Source organism: Ambystoma mexicanum, chromosome 2p, assembly GCF_040938575.1.
Source record: "Ambystoma mexicanum isolate Mex_15411 chromosome 2p, UKY_AmexF1_1, whole genome shotgun sequence".
NCBI lineage: Eukaryota > Metazoa > Chordata > Amphibia > Caudata > Ambystomatidae > Ambystoma > Ambystoma mexicanum.
Genome location: NC_090923.1, coordinates 1447676340 through 1447701757, shown reverse-complemented (window position 1 = coordinate 1447701757; position 25418 = coordinate 1447676340). Strand labels below are relative to the sequence as shown.

General features: G+C 47.2%; 1 protein-coding gene across 6 annotated transcripts in view; it reads right to left on the bottom strand.

The window, feature by feature from the left end:
- Nucleotides 1-25418, bottom strand: part of AGAP3 (ArfGAP with GTPase domain, ankyrin repeat and PH domain 3) — a 1746798-nt gene that overhangs the window by 35455 nt on the left and 1685925 nt on the right. For all 6 annotated transcript variants that reach the window (XM_069646010.1, XM_069646012.1, XM_069646011.1 and 3 more), the window contains one exon: nucleotides 18639-18861. In XM_069646010.1, the coding sequence (XP_069502111.1) occupies nucleotides 18639-18861 (223 nt within the window). The remainder of the gene's footprint in view (nucleotides 1-18638; nucleotides 18862-25418) is intronic.

The following is a 25418-nucleotide window of genomic DNA, read 5'->3' as shown; positions in this document are numbered from 1 at the left end:
TACTCCCCCTGGATCCGCTTTTCAGGTGGCAAGGGAAAGGCCATAGCTCTTTGATCCCGACCCTAGGGGTTGGAGATGTGAGGGAGGATCACCGGGGTAGGGGACCTTTGAGAGTGGGGAGAGGATGTCTTTTGGTAAGACATGTTATTCCCATTTCCCTGGTAAAACGAAACCCTACCCTGCCCCTACCTTAATAGGTTATTGCCAGTCATTTCCTCTTACTTTCATTCATTCATTCACACCACTTTGGCACTGGGACGAGGCAGAGGAAGAGGACTGCAGAGGAATACCATTACAAGAGTAAGACATGTCCAGCAAATAGGAGTAATTATGGATATCCAAATGAAACCAAGGACTTGCACCTGCAACAAAGTTAACAGGCCACACATGCATAAAAAGGTGGGACCGCCAGCAGAAGAGGAGAAAGCGGCCCGAGAGAAGCCTGCTGGGTAGGAGCCTGCTTGGGAGAAGGCTGCCTGGAGTGGGGCCGCCGGGAAGGACCCCGGGTGCTGCAGAAGGGAAAAAGTGATGCCGGGGCCTGAGCGGGCGGTGAAAGGGTTGAGACACCTGCAGCTTCTTTTGCCTTGTGCCCACAGCTGGAGCTGTGGGGCGCTGAAAGCTCTCAAGGAATAAAGGCCACGTCGGTACCGTCCATGAGGGAAGAGCGGAGCTATCAACAGAAAGTAGGGAAGTTTGAAGAAGGCGAGCGCTGCTTCTTAGGCTCCTGAAAAGTCTACGCGGAGCGAAAGGAAGCCAAAGAGAAGAGAGCGACTGCATACCGGTGAGTGAAATAAAGGGAACATTCATACCGGGGCACTTCTGGGGCTGTAAATGAGCATAATATAATGCCGAGTGAACTGAGGAAAGTGGCAATTAGTCATGGAGGGGTTTTGAATGTCGAGCAAGCTGCAAGATGTTTTGAATGCATTTGAACGTAAAGTAAGTGATGTTGAATACCGAAATAAAGGAAAGTTATGATGAACCTGCAAACAAAGTGAAAACCAAGCATGGAAAATAAGTAGTGAGCATTCATGAACTGAACATTTATGAACCATGTGAAAAAGCAAGTAATGAGCACTTATGAGTACTGTGAAAATGCGGTGGTGGAAGAGAGGGAACCCCGCAGAGTGAGTTATGTGGAAAACATGTTGTGGCAAAGCCAAGAGATTGCCAAGGAGGATAATTGAATGAAAACCCATGACACAGGTACAGAGAGAGAAACCTGTGTTATCAAGAAAAGCTTAAGAATACAGAAGGATAAAAATGTGCCAAGGGTTATCGGTTGCGTGACCTGTAATGGGTGGACCGTGTGGTCCAACAACTGTGCCTAGATCGAGTGACCCGTGCTTGGAAAAAGCCAAGGAAAAAATAGATAAAGAAACTGCATTTTATAACAGGATTGCTAAAGTGGATGAGAAAGAGAGCAATCAATAAGAACTATTAAAAAGCCTGAAAGATTATAAAGTTGAATTGGAACCGTTTTTGAAAGGCAAGAGATTTGAACAGACTGTAGGTCTTTAAGCTGGTTTGAGAGAGATGACGTCTTGGGGAAGGGAACCCCGAGACTTTGTCAACTGTGTTGTCTTCTTGGAGAAGGAAACCCCAAGGCCTCTTTGGGACTTTATTGAACTTGCGGAAGGGAAGCTGGAAAGTAAGCCAGGAGCTGGAAGAAGCTCAGAGCTTTATTTTGAACACTATTTCTTTTGATGCTGACATCCCTATGCATTGCTTAGCTTTAGTTGTGAGGGCAAGTGTAGTTGTTTTTACACTGACAGACTTTTAAGTTGAACTTACGAACACAGACTATCCTTCGTTTCTTTACATAGGTAAATCCCACCATAGCATAGGGCAAGTTATGCCTTACTCCGTCCTGACATTTAAGAAAAAATGTTCAAACATTGAATCTGTTGTCTGTGTCTTGCTTCGTGATGCCTTCATAGAGCCTTGTTCTTGGGATATACTCGTATGTATCCTTCTTGGCCTTGAGGACCCGGTGATATCACTCCCAGGTCCATGTGGCAATGACTGGTAGGCCACTGCTTCACAGCTGAGTTTATGATTGTGGCTTCATCGTCCTGCTTGTTCCTCAATACGGCAACTCCCTAGGCCCATTTAGTTGTCCTGATAGCCTTGGAAAATGTCTGTCTTGGGTTGATTAAATCATGTATAAAGTAGCACTGCCCTCTAAGACAAATATAACTTCCTGGAGAAAAAGGCTTGCATTTGGGCTAATTTGCAAACCCAAAATGCTTTGCTGATGTGGCCCAGAACTGGAGGTGAGCTTCCAGCGATGGCTACTAGGTGGCGTTGAAATGTATATTAAAAACAAGCTCCCGGCAGAGCTATATCCCATGGATAGTGCATATTGGTGGCACTGTGAGAGCGTTAGAGGCAACACCGATTTGCTTTAATTCTGGCAATCCATCTAACTACCATTAAACAATCTTGTAAAGCAAGCCTACTGCCACCCCAGCTTTGGTCGTCTTGCCACACTCATAACACCAGTTTACCATATTAATTGCACTCATAATACCAGCTTTCCATATTAATTGTCTCATCCAATCTGTCATTGAGCCCTCACCTTTCATCCTTTTGCCAGACTCATTCTTTCATCAATGTTTTCTCATTTTGTTTCCGTTCTTTTTCTCTTTCATGATTGTGTAAAATCCTTTCCCTAGGCTACACCTTTTATATATTTGTATTATTCACATTATCATTCCTTTTAAGCTTGCACCGAAAAGGCACCTTGCCACTGCATTCCTTTCTACTGCTCAATGTGAACCCCTTTTCTCCTGACAACCTTAGGTGACTCTCCCCATTTTAAACACGTGGCCTGGCCTTTTCTCTGTCCCTTTTCCCATGAAGTGGAACTGACTGGATTTATGCAGAAAACATCCTTCCCCAGTCGGCTCTCTCTCCGCCACCATGTTTTACAATGGCTGCCTTCCTGGGCTCTTAACGCTCACACGAACAACAGGAGACAAGAGGATGGGGAAGGGGAGCTAGGCTCATATGTGATCACCAGCCCCACCCCCACACTTGTGGCAGGAGAGATCTGTACCATTCCACATGTAGTTTAGATGTTGTCTTTTCACTTCACTGCAGTTCAATACTCAGGTAAGACATTTCTGTTTATTGTCCTCCATAATATCTGCATTTATTTTTAATGGGTGTATGCAGTGCGCAGGTATATACAAAAGGCTGGACTCTGGCGATGGGCGCAGTCTCTTCATTTGCCCACAGATACCTTCAACCAGATAAAGTACCAATTCTGCCCTAGATTTTTGTATGCATCTGTTTGGCATTGCACAACTGTTTTATTATATACTGCCGCCCCATAGTTAAGGTTATAGCTTTGAGACAGGAAATCCGAAAATTCTATTGGTAATCAATTTTGACTTGTAGGATAGATATCGCTGATATTTTCCAAACAAAACGTTTGTCACCGCCCCCCTGGACTGGAAATGTTGGGAAAGATTATTTAAGAAAATGAAAAAATAATTAAGAAAAACACAAAAAAGAAACTCTGTTTTCGGCCTACTCCCATTAATTTTCCCACAGAGAAAAAGTCTAAATTTGGTAAGGCAAAAGCGCAAAAATTGCTGGGCGGATTTGGAGCAAATAAATAACTTGGGCACGAAGCATTTATTTAATTTCCAGGACAGGTTTGGGATTACTCAGTCTAGGAGTTTTCAAAATATTCGACGGGCAAGGGGATGCTCCCTGCTCCCAGAAATGTAGCTTTATCTCCCATGGTGCTTTGAAGAAGAGAGGCTTTTCAGAAATGAAAAAAAAGCCACATTTTTATGCTCAACACGAGCGATTACTGGGTAAATACTGCAGTAATGCAAAAACAAAAAAGTGCTTGAAAAGCTATTTAGGGGAGGGAAAAGTATACAATTGCATCAGGCTAGAGGTGGTGAGGAGGAAACGTTGATACCATGTGAAATTGGGGAGATGTGGTGGTCTGAGGAGCCAGTTATAGTTCATAAATATTTGGATTATCAGAGGAATACCGGGGGATTTTTGTGAGATTCCCGCTGCAACAATGCAAGATGCGCTTGGAAAAGAAAATGTGTCACACAAACAAAAGAGTGAAAGGGGGTAACGGGAGAGGGTCTGGGAGGGAAAAAGCAGCTGAGGCGTTTGGGGGGACCATAGAAAGAGGAGGGGGCACTTGGGGAGTGCCTGCGAGTACTGGGAAGAGTTTTTGATTTTTGAACTTTTTCGGATTAGTAGGGGAATACCGCAAGCAGGGATAGTACATTGCTGCTGTATGTTTAGTTCATTGCCATTAATCGGAGGAATGCTGCGGGATTTGGGAGCAAAAAAAGGAAATTTTACACCTACAGTGATTATAACTACTAGGCACGGGGTAATGGGTTTGTGTGCCACTGGCCCTGGTCAAAGGCCATGGCTAGTGGGCTCCAAAGATGTACCGTGGCCACGGCTGAAGGCATGGCTAGTGTGCCCCAAAGAAACCTATTGGTGCAACATGTAAAGTGACCATGGCCGAAAGCCTTGGCTAGTGGGCCCCAAAGAAACTGTAGTATAACAAAACCTTTGAAATCTGTGAACAAACTTTAGTTAAGAAAGAGTTAAGGTGATCAGATTTAACGTTGCTCCCCCTGTTGTGCAGCGTAGGACCACAATGATGGCATCACAGATAATATCACTAATGAAGGACATGGCTAGTGGGCCCTGTTAGGCAAGGTTTGCATGCCGTACCCTCTAGGAACACTACAAACAACTCTGACTACAGGTACAGGAAACCCAAACTTTGGTATAAGCTTGTACTACAACGTTTTGGTAGTGTGTTGAGCAGCCAGGCTTATCTCAAGAGGGGTCAATGTGAGCTATAGTGGAGTTACACAGAGATTTACAGTTTACAAGTATTCAAATAAACTCTTACACTCAAGGTTTCTTGAATAAACTATTATTAATTTATTCATCAGTCAGTTACAATTAGCCTTCTTCAGAAGGGAGCAATATAGTAGTAACACTCAAATACACTTCATGAAATACACACTCTTAATATCTCTAAATCAGTAGATACCCTTTTGGGATGGCCCACAGACACTACCTAGACCCTCAAGTCACTTCAATTTCTAGGGTGCTAGGGACATTAATATATCACGGTTGCATTTAGGATGATATAGTACTAAGTCAAAAGGAAAAGATTATTTAGAACATACACGAGACCACAAATATTGTTAAGCAGGCTAATACTTTTGGATCCCCCAGACAGAGTCATTTAGTACAATAGGCTAAGCCAAAATCAATGGGCAAAATTCTTACATAGGATGAAGCACCTCTGGTAGGTAAATGGGAAAGTCTTTGCACAATGTTTTAGAAGTCTTTGAAGAAAAGAAGAATCAAATGTAGGGCCACAAGCAGACTTGTGAGTAGTAAAAGATGCAAGCAACTCTACAGCAAGAGGTAAGTTCTCTCAGACTTTGTACAGTACCTTTAAAATGAAGAAAAGATGCAGCAGATGACTCCTGTTCCTGTGCAGCTCTGCAGGTCTCGCTGTTCCTGGGCCTCAGTCTTGGGGACAAGAGGGAGGATGTCGGACTCCTGCAATGCACTGAGACGGTCAAAACCCACAACCTGCAAACGTCACTTTCAGTGGCTGTTCAGTGTTTCAGCTCCTCGTGTCTACCGCAAATGGCAACACTGCGGTTCCTAGCTGTCGAGATTGACTTTCCTTGCTTCTGGGGTCCTGCACTCTGTTGATGGGGCTCAGGCTCGGTCAGTCGTGTTTCCGGCGAGTCCGGAGGATCTTCCTGGAGCTCTTGGCCAGCTTAAAAGCAACGCACACAATCTGGTGTTCCTCTCCCTCGCTATGCGGTTTCCAGCAGCAACTCTGTGGAAATGTAACCAGCTCTGAGATGGATGTCCAGGTGGCTTACTTTGGAGTTTATTGGTCCCACCAACTCAAGTGAGAAGTCCTCCTTGCAGGGGCTTCTCGGTCGATGCAAACTTGGCGTTTCGGCACTGCAGCAGGGCTTCACCTGGCAAACTAACGGTCCAGCAGGCGTCCTCCAAGTACCTCTTCGGTTCCTTCGTCCAGTGGTCGACTCTGCCTTCCAAGCCAAAAGCCTCACCTTTTATTCAGTTCTCTCCCATTCATTCCAGCCTAGCTGTCAATCACCCAGCAGGGTAGCTGTCCTTACTGGACAGTCAGCCAGCCAATCATCACAGAGTGCAATTGGGTCTCTTAGGAGCCTAAGCACAGGGAGTTTCAGGCACCTCCCTTACTTCCTGCCTACCCCAGACACCCTGGAGCCAGAGGTGGACTTCACTCGTGAATCCCACCTAAGGCAAAGCGAACAATGGGACCAAACCTGGTTTGGCGCACAGAGTAAATCTCAGGAAGAACCTTTCTACAAAGAAATGGCGAAAATAGAAGACCTGGGCCATTTTGACAAAAATGGCACCTTTCGGTGCTTTACTGTAGCTGCGGATGCAGCCCACGGTAAATGCCCACCACAGTAGTTAAAAGGAAACCACTGCCACCAGCTATTCAGTGAGGAAAGGGTAACATAACATTTTTTACATGAGAAGCTAGACAAAGGGGATACTGGGTAACCCCTCCAGCACCCTATTGTAAGATAGTGTGTGCTGGGTCTAGAAAGTTACAAATGTAAGTAAAGTCAATTTCACATTACTGCTCTTGGAAACAGTAGTTTATCCAAGCGAAGGTATTTAAACTGTTGGGAAATCTGAAAGGCTTTCCTGTGTCGCTGCACTGAAGATGCTGTGTGACCCAATGAAAAAGATGCTGCCTATGGAGTTTGTCAGACTCCACAACCAAAAGAAACACACAGTTTATAAAATCACATTACAATACATGAGAGAGTGGGAAAAAGTTTCACTCTCTCCAGGTTGAAAAAAATCAAGTGCTCAAAACCCAGCAAAGTTGCTGGGGGTCTCTGGGGTGGAGGGAATTAGCACATTTCTGAGGATTCTCCCTATCAGGCACGAATGAAACCTATTGGTGCAACATGTAGAGTGGCCACGTCTGAAGGCCATGGCTCTTAGGCCCCAAAGAACCGAACTGCTGCAACATGTACAGTGGTAAAGGCTGCACCAAGGTTGTTTGGTTCAAATCAATTCAGCAGCATGAAATATAGCTCACAAATGAAATCGCTGTTTTGACCATTGGCCTGCAGCGTGGCCTGTGAGTTGTTTGTATCACCGCAGACCAGCTCCTCGGAGCAAAGGAAGCCTGCGTGTCAACAGCTGTCTCTGGGACCCTGTCACCTGGGCTACTGGTGGCCCTCAAACCTGCACTGCAATGACTAAAGGCTATGTCCCAGGCCAAGTGGCCACTGGCTGTAGCCAGTAGCCTGGGGACATGCAAAGTGGCTGGTTCTGGACCCTTAAGTAGGATTTCCTTTTTTTTGTTGCTTTAACTACGATGTCCCTTTAACAAAGTTTGCCCGTTAACTAAGGTTTTTTCACTGATTATATATCGAAAAAAAGTTACTTACCCATAAGTGCAGAAGTTCTATCACTGCCTCTGTAATTATGTAAATATAGACACATGCAAACACACATGCACAATGCCGCCAGCCCTGTAAAAATGTCCAGCGCCTGACTTCCCGGTGCCACCAGCTCATTGCGAGTCCGCTGCTGGGAAGTCAGGCACCGGTATATTCGTTAATCCGCATTCCCATAGAGTCTCACAGGGCTCTATGGGAGAGGGGGACATGGAAGCACCGGCATTATTACTAACGGTGCCAGTGCTTCTGTGACAGGTTTGCCTACCGTGATAGCTGCACCTGGCAGGGTCAGAGCTGTCAGGCACAGCGGCTCTGGCAGGTAAACACGCACCCTTGCTTCCGGACCGGCAAACTTGTCATGAGGTCCAAAGTATTCTCCCACTTTAAAATCCATTGGCTGCAGGAAGAAGCATGCAAGTAGTCCTGCATGGCCCCATTATCTAAAGGGCCGTAAAACGTAACAAAACAGACACATGCTCAAACCCTGGGAAACAGTTGTCATCGCCTTCCTCTTTTTTTCTGTCATCAGTGTGTGGAGGGCCGCCATAGCATCGCCTTCCTCTTTTTTTCTGTCATCAGTGTGTGGAGGGCCGCCATAGTTCCTGTCAAGATGTACGTCCCTGGGACGTTGCGTACCTGTGTTTCCAGGAGGTGTTCGTTGAGAAGATGCCAGGCTGTCGGTTGGTGGGTAATCCGAAGAGAGGTAACGCCAGAAGTCATCCCCACTCCCGCCCTAATGGCACAGGGCTGAAGGGGAAGCAACTCCTGATGCCACAAATGAGGCACTTCCCTGGATCTTAATGTGGCGCCAGAACAGTGCAAGCACTGACAGGGAAGGCCGTCCCAACGAAGTACAGGGCTGGTAGATGTTCAGGTCCGGATGAGAAACCAGGAAGGAAGGACGAGGATGCAGGAATCCAGGAATCCAGGAATGACGGGACACAAGCCAGGGGCAAACAGGCAGTCAGGATCAGGCAGAGGAGCATGGGGTGAACCCAAGACAGGAGCACCAGGAGGTAGGAGAGGACTGTAAACTGGGCCCAGGACAAGGAGGGGGCACAGGGAGCAGACCTAGGGCTGGACGGAAGGGGTCAGGAAAGGACAGAACTAAGGCAAAGCCAGGGAAGAGGCAACTGGAAGGGCAGGGAACAACCTCCCAACAAGGCAGGAGAGAAGGCAAGACAGGAGCCCTATCCAGCAGGGCAGGGGAATTGCGAGGTGCTGAACGAGTCAGGACTCACACGGAGCGATGCGGCGGGTCGAGAACCAAGCCGCGTTGAGACACGACTTGTTCCCGACCCGACCGCATAATAAGGAAGTCCTTGCCAAAACGAGGTCTGGAACGAAACGCCTCCTCGCACGCGCCCACGGCGCGAAAGCGAGGCTTGCCAAGCAAGCCATGCGCCGCCGCCTGACTGCGCAGCGCCCAGGAGCAGGCGAGATGAGCTGACGCAGGGCGGTGCTCCATGCACCCGTGGGCCCCCCCAGCGGTAACGGGGATACAGTCTCCAAGGTCGCCCGAGACCCGGGGACCCCCTCAAAGACTGCCAGGTAGATGGTGTCCTAACACTATGCCCCTTCCCAGAAAGACCAGGGGCCCCAGGTTTCCAGGGATGGCGAAGAAAGAACTTGCGAACCAGACGGGGGCATGCACATTACCCCGAGGTTCCCAGGTACGATCAGAGGCAGGATAGCCCTTCCAATCTACCAAGAACTGGAGCACTCCCCGTCGGATCCGTGAGTCACATATCTCCTGAACCTCAAACTCCGGTGTGCCCTCCACATTAACAGCGGAGGGACGAGAGCCAGAACGACCATAGGGATCAGGTAGGTAAGGTTTCAACAAAGAAACATGGAAAACGGGATGGACTTGCCAGGAGGCTGGCAACTGTAACCGAAATGCCACAGACGAGATCCTCTTCACAATCCGAAAAGGCCCAAAGTAGCGGGGAGCAAGCTTGGTGGGCAAGTTACGGACCGGCAAGTTTTTGGAGGAAAGCCATACCTGATTCCCCACCTGAAAAGCGGGTTCAGGGCTCCGCCGTCTGTCTGCCTGATCCTTCATGCGCTCGCGAGCCTCAGCAAGAACATTCGTCGCCAGGGCATGGAATTCCTGAATCCTGGTCACAAGCGAATCAGCCGAAGGCACGGCACTGGACCGGACTGGACAAAGTGGCAAAAGCTTGGGATGTAAGCCAAAAGTACATTGATAGGGGCTCATTCCGGTAGCCGAATGTACTGCGTTGTTATAAGCCACCTCGGCTAGATCCAGATGAGTTGACCAATTGGTTTGGGTGGCGTTGGCGTAACAGCGCAGGTACTGCTCCAATGTTTGGTTTGTACGCTCAGTCTGGCCGTTAGTCTGTGGGTGGTATCCAGAACAAAGGGCCCGCAGTACATCCAGGTGGCGGCATAGTTGACTCCAGAAAGACGAGATGTACTGTGATCCACGATCAGTAAGTATCTTCTCTGGAAGTCCATGCAAACGGTAGATTTCGTGGAAGAATGCTTGTGCCATCTGAACAGCAGTAGGGATCTTGGAAAAGGGGATGAAATGGACCATCCTAGTGAAGCAGTCAATGACAACCATGATACAAGTGTTGTTTTCAGACAGAGGGAGATCTACAATGAAGTCCATAGCAATGGTATGCCAAGGATAGGGTGGCGTTTCTGTGGGTTTCAGAAGTCCCAAAGGTCTTCTTCGTGGTGTCTTCGTCTGAGCACAAACAGGACAGCTCTCCACATAATGCTTGGTGTGACTAGCCCACCCGGGCCACCAGAATTGTCTCGCTATCAGTTCTTGGGTGGATCGAATGCCTCGATGTCCTCCGATCTTGGAACAATGGAATCCATGTAGGATAGCTGACCATAGTGGAGCAGTAGGGATGTATAATCTGTTGCATAGTAAAGCATCCCGTCCTTTTCTCTGATAAGAGGTAGTTCCTTCAATGTAATCCGTTCAGGGCTGGCCAAGGTGTCTCGAGCAACAGAACGCAGAAAAGGAGAGACGTACAACAGAAAATGCTTTGAGGCGAGAAGAGACTGGTCCAGATGGACTTGTTCAATGTCGTCTTCGAGAGAGCGGGAAAGCGCATCTGCTTTCAGATTCTGAGAGCTGGGGATGTAGGTGATGGTGAAATCGTAGTGGGAAAAGAAGACGGCCCATCTTGCCTGGCGGGAGGTCCGACACTGCAAAGAACGGAGATACTGCAGGTTACGGTGGTCAGTACGGACCTCTACCGAATACCTTCCGCCCAATAAATGGTGTTGCCATTCTTCAAAAGTTGTCTTTATGGCCAGGAGCTCCTTCACGACGATTGCATAGTTGCGCTCGCTGGAATTCAACTTGCGGGAGTAGTAAGCCACAGGGAATTCCATCCCCGACTCTTGGTCCCTTTGTAATAGTACAGATCCTACGGCAAAATTGGACACATCAGCCTCCACAATGAATGGTTTCTGTTAATCTGGATGATGCAAAATAGGTGATGTGCTGAAAGCTTCCTTAAGTCTCCTAAATGCTGCCGTGGTCTCAGACTCCCATACAAACGGCACCTTGCTGCTTGTTAGATGTGTCAAGGGGGCGGGCAACTGGGAAAAGCGAGGAATGAATCGTCGATAGAAATTAACGAATCCCAAGAAATGCTGCAAGGATTTCACATTGTATGGCAGACTCCACTCAAGAACAGCTCGTACTTTAGCGGGATCCATCTGAATGCCTGAACTACTGATTACATAACCGAGAAACTCAATACTGTCCTGGTGAAAAAGGCATTTCTCGGCTTTGGCATACAGATGGTTTGAGGATAGTCGACTGAGAACTTCTTTCACATGGGAGACATGGTCCTTCAGGCAGGAAGAGAACACCAAAATGTCATCGAGGTAAACCCAGACGGTGACTCCAACCAAATCCGAGAATATCCCGTCCATGAACCGCTGGAAGACGGCTGGGGCATTACACAGGCCAAATGGCATTACCCGATATTCGTAATGCCCTGATGGTGTTTTAAAGGCCGTCTTCCATTCGTCTCCAGGTTTAATCCGTACCAAATGATAGGCCCCAGGGAGATCCAACTTAGCAAAGATACGTGCTGTGCGCAGAGATTCTATGATGTCTCAGATCAAGGGAAGGGGGTACCTGTCCTTTCGTGTGATGTCGTTCAGCTGTCTGTAGTCCACACAGGGACGCAAAGTGCCCTCTTTCTTTTTAACAGAAAACAGTGGGAATCCTGCTGGAGACTTAGAAGGAGCTATGTAACCCTTACGCAGACATTCCTCCAGATATTCTTGGAGTGTCACTCTCTCGTTGGGAGTCAAAGAGTACACTTTTCCATGCGGAATGACCATGTCAGGTAACAACTCGATGGAACAATCACAAGGCCTATGGGGAGGTAATGGTATGTCCCCAGGCTCAGAGAATACATCCTGAAACGCATCATATTCCGACGGGACTGATTCCAACAAGCAGACCCTAGATGTTTTGTTTCCTTCAATGCTCATTGTAGCTGTCAAGGGTTTTGGAACAGCCCTGGCTATATAACAATTTTGAACACAATGAGCGGAATTGAAAGTCAGGGTTCGTGTTCCCCAGTCAATCTTGGGATTATGCTGCAGCAACCAGGGTAGCCCAAGGACGATGGGATACGCAGGGGACTTCATCACATCCAGAGACACGATTTCCTGATGTCCATTGATTTGGAGCTGCAAAGGCTCAGAGTGTTGTCGAATGGGTCCGGAAGCCAACGGCGTTCCGTCGATCACTTCCACTAATGAGACTTGTTCCTTGGTAAGAAGAGGTATGCTGTTCCTGACAGCAAAATCAAAATCCAAATAGTTTCCAGAGGCTCCGCAATCCAGGAGACCGAACGTATCCACTGACTTGTTCTGCCAGGATACTTCAAGTTTCAACATCATCAAGACAACGGGCTGCATGGGCTGTAGGATTGTCTCAGAACCAGGAAGGGTTGTGGCAGTTGAAAGGCCCGTCGTAACCTTCCCAATACATGACAGGCCCTTCAGTTTTCCGATTTTCTCAAGGGTCGTAGGGGACAGGTCCCTAAAAAGTGACCCGCAGCTCCACAATACAAACACAACCGTAGATCCCTCCGACGCTTCTTCTCAGTTTCTGACAATGGCCCTCTTACAGCGCCCAACTGCATAGGTTCTGGACCGGTTTCGGCGTTACCTGGTACTCCTACGGGTATTGGCGGGGGCCTAGGGAAGGTTCTTTCATACTGTCGTCTTTCACCCTTATGTTCCACCAATCTATGGTCTATCCGAAGCACCTGGTCTTGGAGGGCCTGTAAGGTGTCAGGTTCCGGTATGTGTAATAGCTCATCCTTATACTCTTCCCTCAGTCCTCGCCGGAACAGAGTCTTCTGGGTTATTTCCGGCCACAATGAATCAGTGGCAATCTGGCGAAAACGGCTAATATAGGAGATTATGTCGCTTGATCCTTGTCTGAGATCCACCAACTGATTCTGTGCTGTGGCCGCGAGGTTTGGAGACTGAAAAACCTCCAAAAAGGCCTTCTCAAAAGCACCAAAGTCACTAAGAATGGGACTGTTAGCCGCAACCAAAGGCGTTACCCATGCCAGGGCGTTTCCGGTCAGGTTTCCCAGAATGTAACCAATCTTAGCTTTGTCTTGACTAAATTGTGCAGATCGGTACATGAAATGGATTTTACAGTGATTGCAGAATTCAGCCACGCGTCTGGGATCACCGTCAAACTTCAGCGGTACCGTATGGGCCATGGCAGCCTCTGCTTGTGGAGCAGTACCGGCCCCGTGAGTGACCATATGTCTCAAGTTCACATTCTCCTGGCGTAGAGCGGTCATCTCCAATCTCAAGGCCCTCATCTCGTCTCGTAGTTCCTGAGTGTCGTCCATCTCAGAATCGGAACAGGTGGCAAGGCGTCTCAATCTGTCAAGATGTACGTCCCTGGGACGTTGCGTACCTGTGTTTCCAGGAGGTGTTCGTTGAGGAGATGCCAGGCTGTCGGTTGGTGGGTAATCCGAAGAGGTAACGCCAGAAGTCAGCCCCACTCCCGCCCTAATGGCACAGGGCTGAAGGGGAACCAACTCCTGACGCCACAAATGAGGCACTTCCCTGGATGTTAATGTGGCGCCAGAACAGTGCAAGCACTGACAGGGAACGCCGTCCCAACGAAGTACAGTGCTGGTAGATGTTCAGGTCCGGATGAGAAACCAGGAAGGAAGGACGAGGATGCAGGAATCCAGGAATGACAGGACCCCAAGCCAGGGGCAAACAGGCAGTCAGGATCAGGCAGAGGAGCACGCGGTGAACCCAAGACAGGACCACCAGGAGGTAGGAGAGGACTGTAAACTGGGCCCAGGACAAGGAGGGGGCACAGGGAGCAGAGCTAGGGCTGGACGGAAGGGGTCAGGAAAGGACAGAACTAAGGCAAAACCAGGGCAGGGGCAACTGGAAGGGCAGGGAACAACCTCCCAACAAGGCAGGAGAGAAGGCAAGACAGGAGCCCTACCCAGCAGGGCAGGGGAATTGCGAGGTGCTGAACGAGTCAGGACTCACACGGAGCGATGCGGCGGGTCGAGAACCAAGCCGCGTTGAGCCGCGACTTGTTTCCGACCCGACCGCATAATAAGGAAGTCCTTGCCAAAACGAGGTCTGGCACGCAACGCCTCCTCGCGCGCGCCCACGGCGCGAAAGCGAGGCTTGCCACGCAAGCTCTGCGCCGCCGCCTGACTGCGCATGTGCAGCGCCCAGGAGCAGTCGAGATGAGCTGACGCGGGGCGGTGCTCCATGCACCCGTGGGCCCCCCCAGCGGTAACGGGGATACAGTCTCCAAGGTCGCCCGAGACCCGGGGACCCCCTCAAAGACTGCCAGGTAGGTGGTGTCCTAACAGTTCCCCGGTGTTGGTGGCTATGATGAAGCTGCCACTCGACGAGGACCCTCAGCAGATCCTCCATTTTTACTTGGGTCAGGTCCTTGCAGTACCTACATTCCTGCTGCTGCATGGTAAAGGAAAACTACCTCCTCTTTTACCCCAGTGACGCTTCTCCACTGTCTGAATGGGTCGTCTCCTAGTTGGCAGATCGTCCGAGTCTCTCGAGGCTCTAATCGGCATTGAAGGCCAGGTTCCAAATACTGTGGTCTGAATTGATAGACTAGACTATCGATTTCTCTCTCTTCCAGGGCCTCCACTGCTTCAAACTCAGTGAAGCAAATTTCAATTCCAGTCCCCCAATAACTCTGCCTCAGAAATTGTAAGAATCAGATTTTACCTGCATGATTTCAGTGGGTGAGTCGGTTTCCTCAGGCGTGGGTCGACCTCTACATCAAGGTCTAGTGGAAACCCACTTCTAGTGTCTTGGGAGGATAGCTCAGCGGCAACATGCTCGTCATGGAAGTAAGACCACATGGATCCACACAGGTTCGATCCCCGGGTCTGCGCTTAAAAACCTATGGGTATTAAGCATCTTATAAATAACCTATTATATCATATAATACCTGTGGTGGGGCTGTCATTCAAAAAATAAATAAATAAATAAATCACATTGTGAAATGCTTGAAGGGTTTTTATTATTGTCAAATGCACAGAGGTAGTGGACTTGGTTGATTGGTCCGAGCTTTCAATGTTACAGGGGCTTTATAATGTGGTGCTAGGGCTGCCCCCCTCTCTCTCTCGTCTCCCTTGGGTTACCCACCCTAACCCAGGTGCCCATACCTCAGGTTAATGCTATGGCTCAATAACCCCTACTGCCCCTTTTCTTGAGCTAATGCTGCAATGATTTCCCTAAAGCATTGGCTCACTGACTCAATCAGGAACTTTCTATCTATCCCTATCCTAGACTTAGTCGTCTCGAGGGATCTCGGGAATATGCCTTGCACTTGCTCTCTTGGAATCGTCCAGGGCAACCATGCTCAGTCCTACTTCCTTATTACTGCTGTACACTACCACTACTCCTCACTACTACACTTCTCCCCTTACTACTACTACTCTTCCCTGCTCACTACCTCAACTCCTGTCCTCTCTTGGACTACTCCCCACTACTACTCCACCTCTCCTCTTACCACTTCTATTACTCTCCTCCTTCACTATCACTCTCCTCCTACCAATAATGCTGCTCTCCTCTTACTACTACTAATACTACTCCCACTGCTACTACTCTAAAACCACTTTCACGTGTCACTCAATCTTCTCACTCAATCTACTCATGCATTTCACATACATGCCCACTCGTAATGCAGACCTTGCTGAGCTCCAACTCTGCGCCTGTTGCTGTAGCCTGTCCCACAAAACTCTTCATCTGCATGCTGCAAGGCTGGGCTGATGGTCCCGCTGTCGGCCAGCAGCTTGTTCGTCAGTCGGCGGGTTCCACCAGTCCACGAGGTCCTCGCCATCTTTGCCACTGTCTCTGCACTGGAGGGTCGGCTGGTCTTTCGTGGAACCCAAACGCAACAGCGTGGGGAGGTGCTGCACGCACTCACATGTGCACTTGGTTCAGGGTGGTTAAGATGGGTCACAAGCCCTTGTCACATTTGTCAATTGGTGCTTCAGTGATAAAAGTCGCTAGCAGTTAGGGCCCCCAGATCCAGCGTTTTCTGGATCCCTTGTCCAAACTACAGCCTTATAGGACGTTCCCTTGCTCTCCGTAGGGTTAGGACATACCCCAAAACAGTTGCTGGAAGCCCCTTCAGGAAATATTTTCTGTTCCATGAAACAACATATTCTAGGCTCATAATTATGAGTCAGACTGACACCAATCATATTCCTGGATTCACATTTGAATTTTGGGTCACTTAATCCAATAGGAGGAACCTAAATAAATATTTTTTGGACAAGGTTTTTTTTTTTTAAACACTGAACGGATACTTTCGAAACCAAAAAAGAAATTAAAGTTTACCTAGATTCCGCCGTCTGATACAAGGTTGCTGTCAATCCAACTAGAGCTTTTTGTACTGCATAAGAGTACACATACCCTGTGGAAGTTTGAACAGGGTTTGGTAATACTTGAAACCCGCTTGCAACATTCAACACTCGTTGATGGAAATTCACAAAACGTTACAAGCAGACTCCGAGCAGGTTGTTACTTTTGGAAAGTTTTGTGCAGAACTATCGAAAGGGATCAGACTTGTTAGACTCAAAAACAGCCCCCCCCGCCTCCCTCCCAACAACCTTTTATTCATTTTTTGACATTTTAGAATTACTAGACAAACTAAATTATGCAGAAAGAGGGTACCTATATAACCACTTAATTAAACATAATAATAGATACATATTAAAATAAGAAATACAAAATACTGTAAAAAGGAATTGAGCAATTATATAAAAGTAACAACGGCCTATGATTTTACATATAAACAATGCAGAATTAATTAGATGTGTAAATAAGCGTACTTTTAATGAATATCTCCATGGGGGATTATGAGCACCAAGAAGACTTAATATGATCCTTGGTCCTCAGATTAACCTGCTAGATTATTCCATGGATCATGAGTAATACATGAACAAGACATTCTTTAATAGGAATGCGAACATCTGTGTGGGACTCGGGGCCTCCATTTGCTTATTAGTAGTGCACCAGCTACAGATTTAGCACAGCATATCCTTGAGGGGACGGAAATGAATGCAGAGTCTTTCCAGTTGGATGTTATAATGCACTTAATAGCTGTGATTATTAAAAGAGAAATAATTTCATCTGGGATAACACTAGTTTAAAACGTAGGATATTTGGTCTTACATCTGTATGTTACATATAACTTATCAAACCTCTGGCTAAAAATGATGAATGTGTAAGTAGTCACATAGCATGTGTTGGTATGAGCAAATGCTTTGCTCAGTGCCAGCAATTTGGAGAAATGTATAACTTGCCTGTACACTTTTGGTCATTTGATAGAATGCACCAGCCTGCCTAAATCATTCGACAACTACATTTTTTCCCGATCTTCTGGAAATGAATCTGATTTTAACGCTATTGTAACGCTAATGTGGAGTGCGGCCTTTGAGCGGAGGCAGTGATACCAGAGAGTTTGCTGCCGTCTTGACATTTATAATGTCTTCCCAGGCCCGAAGAACCTGCCACCAAAATGGAATCTTGTGTCGAGGGGCCGTGTCATGGCATCAGCAGCCCATGGAGGAGATTGCTTCCACCTCGCCCTCCCATCTTAAGTCCTTTGTCAGATATTGTGTGGGATAAAACAGCCGGAAGGATTGAATTTGAGGAAGGTATGGCACCCAACCCTCACACCTGCTTCTGCTGACTAGTGAAACTAGTGAAATCACTGAATAACAGTAAATCACCCTTCGGGGATATTAGTATAAAATATGCACGTGCATCTGAAATCCCTGCTGCATCTCTAACAACAATGGCTTAATGCAAGAACCCTCTCCCTTAAAAAGAAATCCACACTACCAGCCTCTTTGTATCTAAAGGAAATTAATTACTCTGCAGCATTGTAACTCTGTGCATAGTTATTATATTACTTCATCTACTTTGGTTGGTTGGGGTTTCTGCCTTTCTGCAAATATGTTATGATATATGATATGATAGTTTATTTATATAGCGCCTATACGCAATGTGTTTCAAAGTGCTTCACGGCAGGGGAGGGAACAAGGGAAATATACAATAACATTCTTAGTTATAGGCCATGAACAACAAGAATGTGAAATTAACTATTGTCCTCGGCCTGGCAGCATTTCAGATAGAGCAAGTGCAAAGACACAGATAGGAAGGAATGGGAAACAGACAGGCGACTACTGTACTAAGCCTGACAACATTTCTGGTAGAGTCGGAATTTTACAAGAGGAGAGGGAGAAGGGAGAGGAACAAAACTAGCGACTATCGTCCATCGCCTGGCGGCATTTCAGATGGAGTAAGTGCAAAGACACAGATAGGAAAGAATGGGAAACAGACAGGCGACTACCGTAAATAAAGTTCTCTGTCAGTCTCTTAAAATTAACAGGACACTTCCTTGTTCGTTCAAAAATCCTAAGGAATGTAATTTTGCGTTAATCATGGACTTGGCAACTTGCTGATTAAAGGCTGCTAAATTCTGCACATCTGCACATCTGCACAATCAAGCATGCACTCTCTCTGCCTCAATCCATCACTTCTTTAATGGCTGCCTATGACGTCGGAGGCTCTCACCTGCTGCTCTCCTGCTCCGGTTTGATGTAACCTTCCACTGCTTCTTCCCACACACTGTTGGCCAAAGAGTTCCCGATGGCAGTCATCACCATTATCAGCTCCACGGGCCAGTCATCGAGGTCGAGGGAACGCACACGTGACAAGTGAGTGCCGAGGTTCCGATGGATGCCAGAGCACTCAATGCAAATGAGAGCACCCAGGTTAAGACTAGCCCAGTCCGGACCTGTAATGACAGTGTGAAAGCGGATCATCATACAGACTAGAAAGCGGATCATCACACAGACTAGAGAAAAGAGGCAAACGTACAGCATGATTGAGAAAGAGAGACGATCCGCATGCAGTACTGGCATTTGTGGTGCCCACGGCATAGTTGTAGACAAATCATGACATGGACTTGTTTGCTGTTTATCCAATATGTACAAACATATACATTAATGTGCTTAGCCCCTGCCTTATCACTCATTATGGTGTGGTGCGATATCCTGCCACGAGCAAGGGCTCAAGATTTGCTTGGAAGTGGGTCCATGGCCGACACTTGAGACAGAACACTGGGAGATGAAAGCTATTGAAGTTGGGGGCTCAAGGTGAAGGCGAGCAGCATTCGCCTACATCCGCTTCCTGCCGTGGCTATATCTGTGCAAAGAGAGTAAGGACTGCTCTAAGGCAGCAGTTGCAGGGAAGAGTGGTGATGTCGCTGCTCGGCCGGATTCAGAAAGGACGGCTGAGGAGAAGGGAGACAACTGTATTCTCTGGTCCGCAGCGAGGAGCTCTTGTCTCACCACATCAAGCCTGAGAGGAGCACAACATACCATGTAGTACAGAGGGACGCAGATCAGGGGGTGGGGGAGGAGGGCGGGGGAGCAGCTCTAGCAAGCAGTTGGCACCTAAACCTACATTTATTTGAAAAGACATGGTTTCTCTTTTGTGGATTATAGAATCAATCACAAAAAGTAAAAACACGTCTACCAGGTAAACCAGTACGTTTGCCACATGAAGTTAATGGGGAGAGATGCAAGAGCTCTGATTCTTTAAGGAGCGTAGTGTCATCTCCCCTCCCCCTCTCCATCACAAGCCCAGGCAGGCACGTCATTTGAGAATCACCAGGGGTGGCAGCTGCGACCCCTGGGGACACCCTTGCGACCCCAATCATTAAAAACAATAAAAAAAACAAAAAATTGTAAAAATAACAACCAACGGGAGCTCCTGGTGTAGCAGGAGCCCCCGTCACATCAGGTCTGGGGGTTGTCCGGGCCAGTTTTCACCCATCAGGGTGAAGGCTGTGCCAGGGAGGCACTCAGTAGGGGTTGGCTCTTTCCCACAGGCTCCTACACATGTCAGCGGGTGAAAAGAAAATCAAGTGTACAAAATTGAGCAGCTGAGGTGATAATATAGGACCATGTCCTGTGAGTCCACTCCAAATGCCCTTCCACATCAGGTGCTTGAACCTATGAGCACAAGTTGCCCTATGGTATACCTTGTATATTTTTTGTTAGCAAAGTACATGGCAGTGTGCGAACAGCTACGCAACACAATGGCCATGTATAGGGAGCACAACAGTGCAACATGATATTTCTGAAAACATGGAGCATGGCTATATCCCTCCCAGAATATTCTCAAAGAGATACCCAATTTAAGGCTTGGGCAATCAATGTACTCTCCTTTTTGGGGAAATATTGATCAGGTTTCAACTGTGTCTCTCTGCACACAGTCACACACTATAATGCTGGAAATTGGAAAGTGCAATTTCAAAGTGTATCTACAGGTGCGAGGAGCTTCATCAGACTTATACAGGTTACCAGCTTGGCTATTACAAACTGCAAAGTCACACACATCTCACCTTGCAATTTGAACGCAGTTACGAGGTAACCCTTTATCAAGGGTTAAAGCGTGCTAGAGCCGATGATGATATTCCTGTGACAGGATGTCACCACGGAAAATCCTATAGGGATGAGTTTTCATACAGCGTTCTTCCACTACTGGGAGCTTTGAAACGGTTTATGCTAATTGTATAAGCACCTGACAAATGACCAATAAAAAAATAAATACTATAGGGACGGGTCTTTCGAAGCACTGCAAAAATGTTTTCTATTATGACCTAATTTAATGGAGAACAGTCTAGCCACCTCGGGAAGGAGAAAGACGGAGTCACCCAGCTGTGATTTGAATCTGTGATCTCTGCCAACATACACCTCAGATGCAAGTCCTTAGCTCATTGAGCTATCGGGCCAGGAAGCTTGCAATCGAATGTAGGAGATGCAGGTGTCCCTGCGCTTCCTGCGGCTTAATGGTTGTATGGGTGGTGCTTGCAATCTCAACTTTCTACTCTCCAACCTCTAAGGGTCTGGCTAAAGCTTAAGGAAAAAGAGAGATTTAGAGACGAAATGTGATCTACTAAAGAAGCTGGAAGTAGAATTTATATATTTCAGCAGAAAATAATATTCACATGTTAAGTACAATAATCAATTGCATTAGAATCCGTTAATAACATTCTACTTACATTGACACACGTTTGAATCAAAGGCTTTAATGGATAATTACAATACCCAGTTCAAATGATAATGATATATATTAAAACGGAGGATAAATAAAACCCAGGTTTTTCGGGTTAAACACAAGTACGCTTCAAATCATAATGGCAGGTATTGAGAAACCAATGCTACATCTCACAAGCATGAACCAAAATTATAATGACACATATTGAACCAAGGTTTTTAGAAAGCAAACACTTGGATGGCAAGCGTTTCACAGTATTGCCAGTGATGATGACCTCTGATGCGCCCTTTCAATGTTCATGTGATTATAATATATTAATGCAACAACACAAGAACAGGTTAATTGAAGGGAAAAGAGAACAAAAAGAAAGGACATAGAAAAAAGGATTACAAATTGTACCCATAAGTGGTGATGAAGGTGCAGGTGCTACTATAATCTGTCCTAGTCAATGCTTTGATGTGGGTCTCTAGTAGAGAAGTCCCAGCCAAGTCAGGATATATGGCTATTTGAATTGGTAAATAGGTAATTACTATCTCCTCCAGTGATGTATATGGAAAAAAAGAAAGGGTAGTGTCTACACAGTGTAGGACGTAGTATGATATATGATCTGGCATTTAAAACGCGCCTATACACAAGTGTTTCAAGTCGCAACAAGGGAAGGGAACCAGAGGGAAGGCAGATACAACGATCCTACTAGGCCACGTGACATTGAGATTGTGCAAGTGCTGGGGAGGGGGAAGGGAAAAAGTGCGAGGGGGGAAAGGGTGAGGGGCAGTGCAGTACATAGGTTAACAGTGGAATAAATGAGGACAATAAATAAAAGTGCGGCCAGCTGGTGGCAAGTGCAACATCAGGTGTTGTCGAGTGCTAGTAGGGCTGCAGGGATACAGAAACAGTCCTCGAGTGCATGGGTTGCCAGGGGGCCGGTGCAGGTGTGCAACTGGCAGGGAAGGGGCCTCGGCCTGAGATCAGAGGGTAGCCAGGTAACCAGTGGCAATTAGATTCAGCCAGGAGATCTGCAGGGGAGAGGGGGAGGGAAAGCAGAAGCAAAGAGGAAGGTCTTGAGGTGCTTACGGAACCAGAGATGGTTCTCCTCAAATTAGTAAATCTACTAATTAAGTGGTTAAGTCTAATGTCGAATAGGTTTGAGGGTAACCTTCAGTGAAGCACTATGATTACTAGTTAAGAGTGGGTGACTGGTTGTGTTGGTAAAGCTGGTGAAGGTACTGATCCCAGGCACCCAGGCCGTGTTTACTGTGCACCATTCATTTATACAAGAGAGTAAGAAAGGGGGGCAGAAATTAAAACACCTCCAGTAATATCAGGTTAAGTAGAGATGTGCATGGGGCACTTTCTCAAGTGTTGGACAATGAGCCTTCCTAATGGCTCAGTCAGACATTTTAAAAACTATAGATGCAAGTTCCACAGGACAGTGAAGCATCTCAGAAGTGCCTGCCTTCCACAGAAAGCAGTGCAGCTTCAGACGTGAGAGGTCAGTGGGAGGCGATGCTCGTTTTTTTGCCAAGGAAAGCAGAGTGAGGGGAGTGCATCGTCCCAAGGCTGAAAGATGCTGCCCCAGCACTGGTGAACTCTGGAGGGTGGTCAGGTCGCTGGCCCCGGGAATGGATCTTCATTGCCCTGCCTTGCATAGATGTGTGGTGCAGGATTTAACACAGCAAAGCCACAGATAACGAGTACTTCTGTGGCCATTGATCTATACATGTTTCATACACTAGCTGTAGCCTGCGTTAGAGATTTAGGTTACCCTGTTATAAGTACTGCATTATGTATATTTTACATATAGACCCCACGTCGAATATGAAAAATGACATTCCCAAAATGCGTGATTGTGGACAAATCTCACCTTCCTCTGTGCCTCAGTTCTTATATCTGGCTGAAATGAGAGCACCTGGAAACACAGGTGCTGGACGTATCTGAAAAATCTGAAGGTCGTTTGCCCTCACTTCCTGTGATGTCACATGGGGGTGGGGTTTGAATGACGTCACTTCCTGTGATGTCACCAGTTGGTCAAGGGTTGTGTGATGTCACTTCCGCCCACCACTGGCATTTTGGTGAAATGACGTCCATGCACCCATGCCTTGAGGAAATGGGCCCTAGATGTTCCTCATTCCATCTGCCAGGTATATACAACACAGTGGCATACTCCCTTCAGCAGGGAACTGCAAGCCTGCCACGAGTGGGAACTTCAGGCAAAGCAAGGTTCATCACATCTTCTACCAATGGTGGAATGCCAGATATCCTCTGACACTGAGGCCAACAGGAAATGCAGGGCATTCGCTAGCAGGTTCCCTCACGTGGGGGACATGTTCAAGTTCCTGTGAGACGGCAAATTTCTATGCACTCCCCACCCCCATTTCCTCTAATCCTGTGATTCTCAGACAGCATCAGTGCAGAATAATCTTGGTGGTCCTGGGCTGGCCGGGACAATTCTAGTTCTCAGAAAACCAGTCTCTCGTCTGCACCTCCCATCAGGTTACCTCCAACTCCTCAAACTTCTGACCAGAGATAATGGGGCAGTGCTGCACGCAACTCAGCCTCCCCCTATCTGGCAGACTGGCCCCTGCGTCCCTAGAGTTAGGACAGATACCCATGCCTCCAAACTGACTACCAGGATATTCTCGCCATAGCTCGAGCATCCTCCATGGTTTCCTGTTAGAAAAGCATGTGGAAATGCTTCAAGGTTTAGTGTGCTGCCCAGGGACTTCATCTCTTCTGCTTACAAGCACAGGACGTCTGGCCTTACCTTTTATCTCTGGCCAGGAGTGGCTTGGCGCATCCCTCAATCAAGGTACATCTTGCAGCAATATCAAGGTTTGCTTGTTCCCTAGGAACAACTTCTCTATGGGCTCACAGACTTATTAAAGTATCCCTTAAGGGGCTGTTCCCTTTCTTCCCTCCAGTTCGAGGACTGGCCTGGGAGTTCATTGTGGTCCTCTCCACGCTTATGGGTTCTCCCTTTGAGCTCCTACACAAGTCCAGACTGACGTTCTTGTCCTGGAAGACTGCCTTTTTGGTTGCCATCACCTCTGCGAGGAGGGTGGCGGAAATCTAAGTTTTTTCGTGCAAATCTCCCTACCTAGTATTAAATGAATTCAAGGTGGTCCTTCGCACAAGTCCTACATTCATGGAAAAGGTTCCATCTCTGTTCCATCTTGACCAACCTGTGGTTCTGCTGGTGTTCTTAGTTTCCCCCTCTACGCTGGATGAATGCTCCTTATATATCTTGGATGTTGCACGAGTTCTGAAGTTCTATGCCACTTGCACCAAACCATTCTGCAAATCTTCTCAGCAATTTGTGACATTTGGTCCATTTCCCATGGGAAAGGGTCTTTCCAAATCCTCCATTTCCAATGGATGTTCATGTGCATCTTGTATTGTCATTAGTTAGCCAACAGGCCCCTACCCAGCAAGCCTAGAGCTTACTTTACGAGATCTGTTGCTGCTACTACAAGATTTCTCTCCCGTGTTCCCCTGGTGGATATCTGCAGGGCTGCCACATGGAGATTGGTGCATACCTGTACAAGGCTCTAATGTGCCAATATGGATTCCACAGAGGATTTCAGGCTCGGCCAAGCAGTGCTTGACAACCTGTTTGGGCGAGGTGTTTCCTCCAGGCAAGCCGTGCTATTGTCCTTTTTCGTTTCTTCTAAGTACTGCTTTTTAGTCTATTCACAAGGCATGTGAATCTATACAATATCAAATGCTGGAGAAGGAATACGTTACTTACCTGTGTGGCGAACCAGAAGGACTTGGACTACTGTGGGTCATAATTCGAGGGTCTTTGAATCAAAACAAAAATGCCTATCGGGCCCTATCGCTATGAGGAGAGTTCCCTACCTTCTAAAACAAACTAAGGGTGCTATTCGAAGTCCAAAATAAACAGTGCAGAGTCCAAATCCTATGCGACTAACTGGCTCTTCCACTTTAGAAAATCTAACTAAAAAGAAAAGAAGAGGTTTTAACAACAGCCCTGGCGTGGGTGTCTGCCTGGCCCATTTAGAACATAACGACAATTCAAATTATAAATCTTCTGTATTGTATTCTCTTCCACCTTGGAAAGAAGAATTCTTCTTAGAATACTTTTCAGATTCTTACAAAATGTTCAAATTCCTCCAGCATCACTTTTAGCACAATTTTCTGTGTCTCACCTGCTTGGCACAGGGGCTCCCCAAAGTCCTCGGGGTCTCTGGCAGGTGTTTTTATTCTCAATAGTTTTACTAGACATCTGTCCACTCAGGTATCTTGTCGCCTAATTGGCTTTCCCAG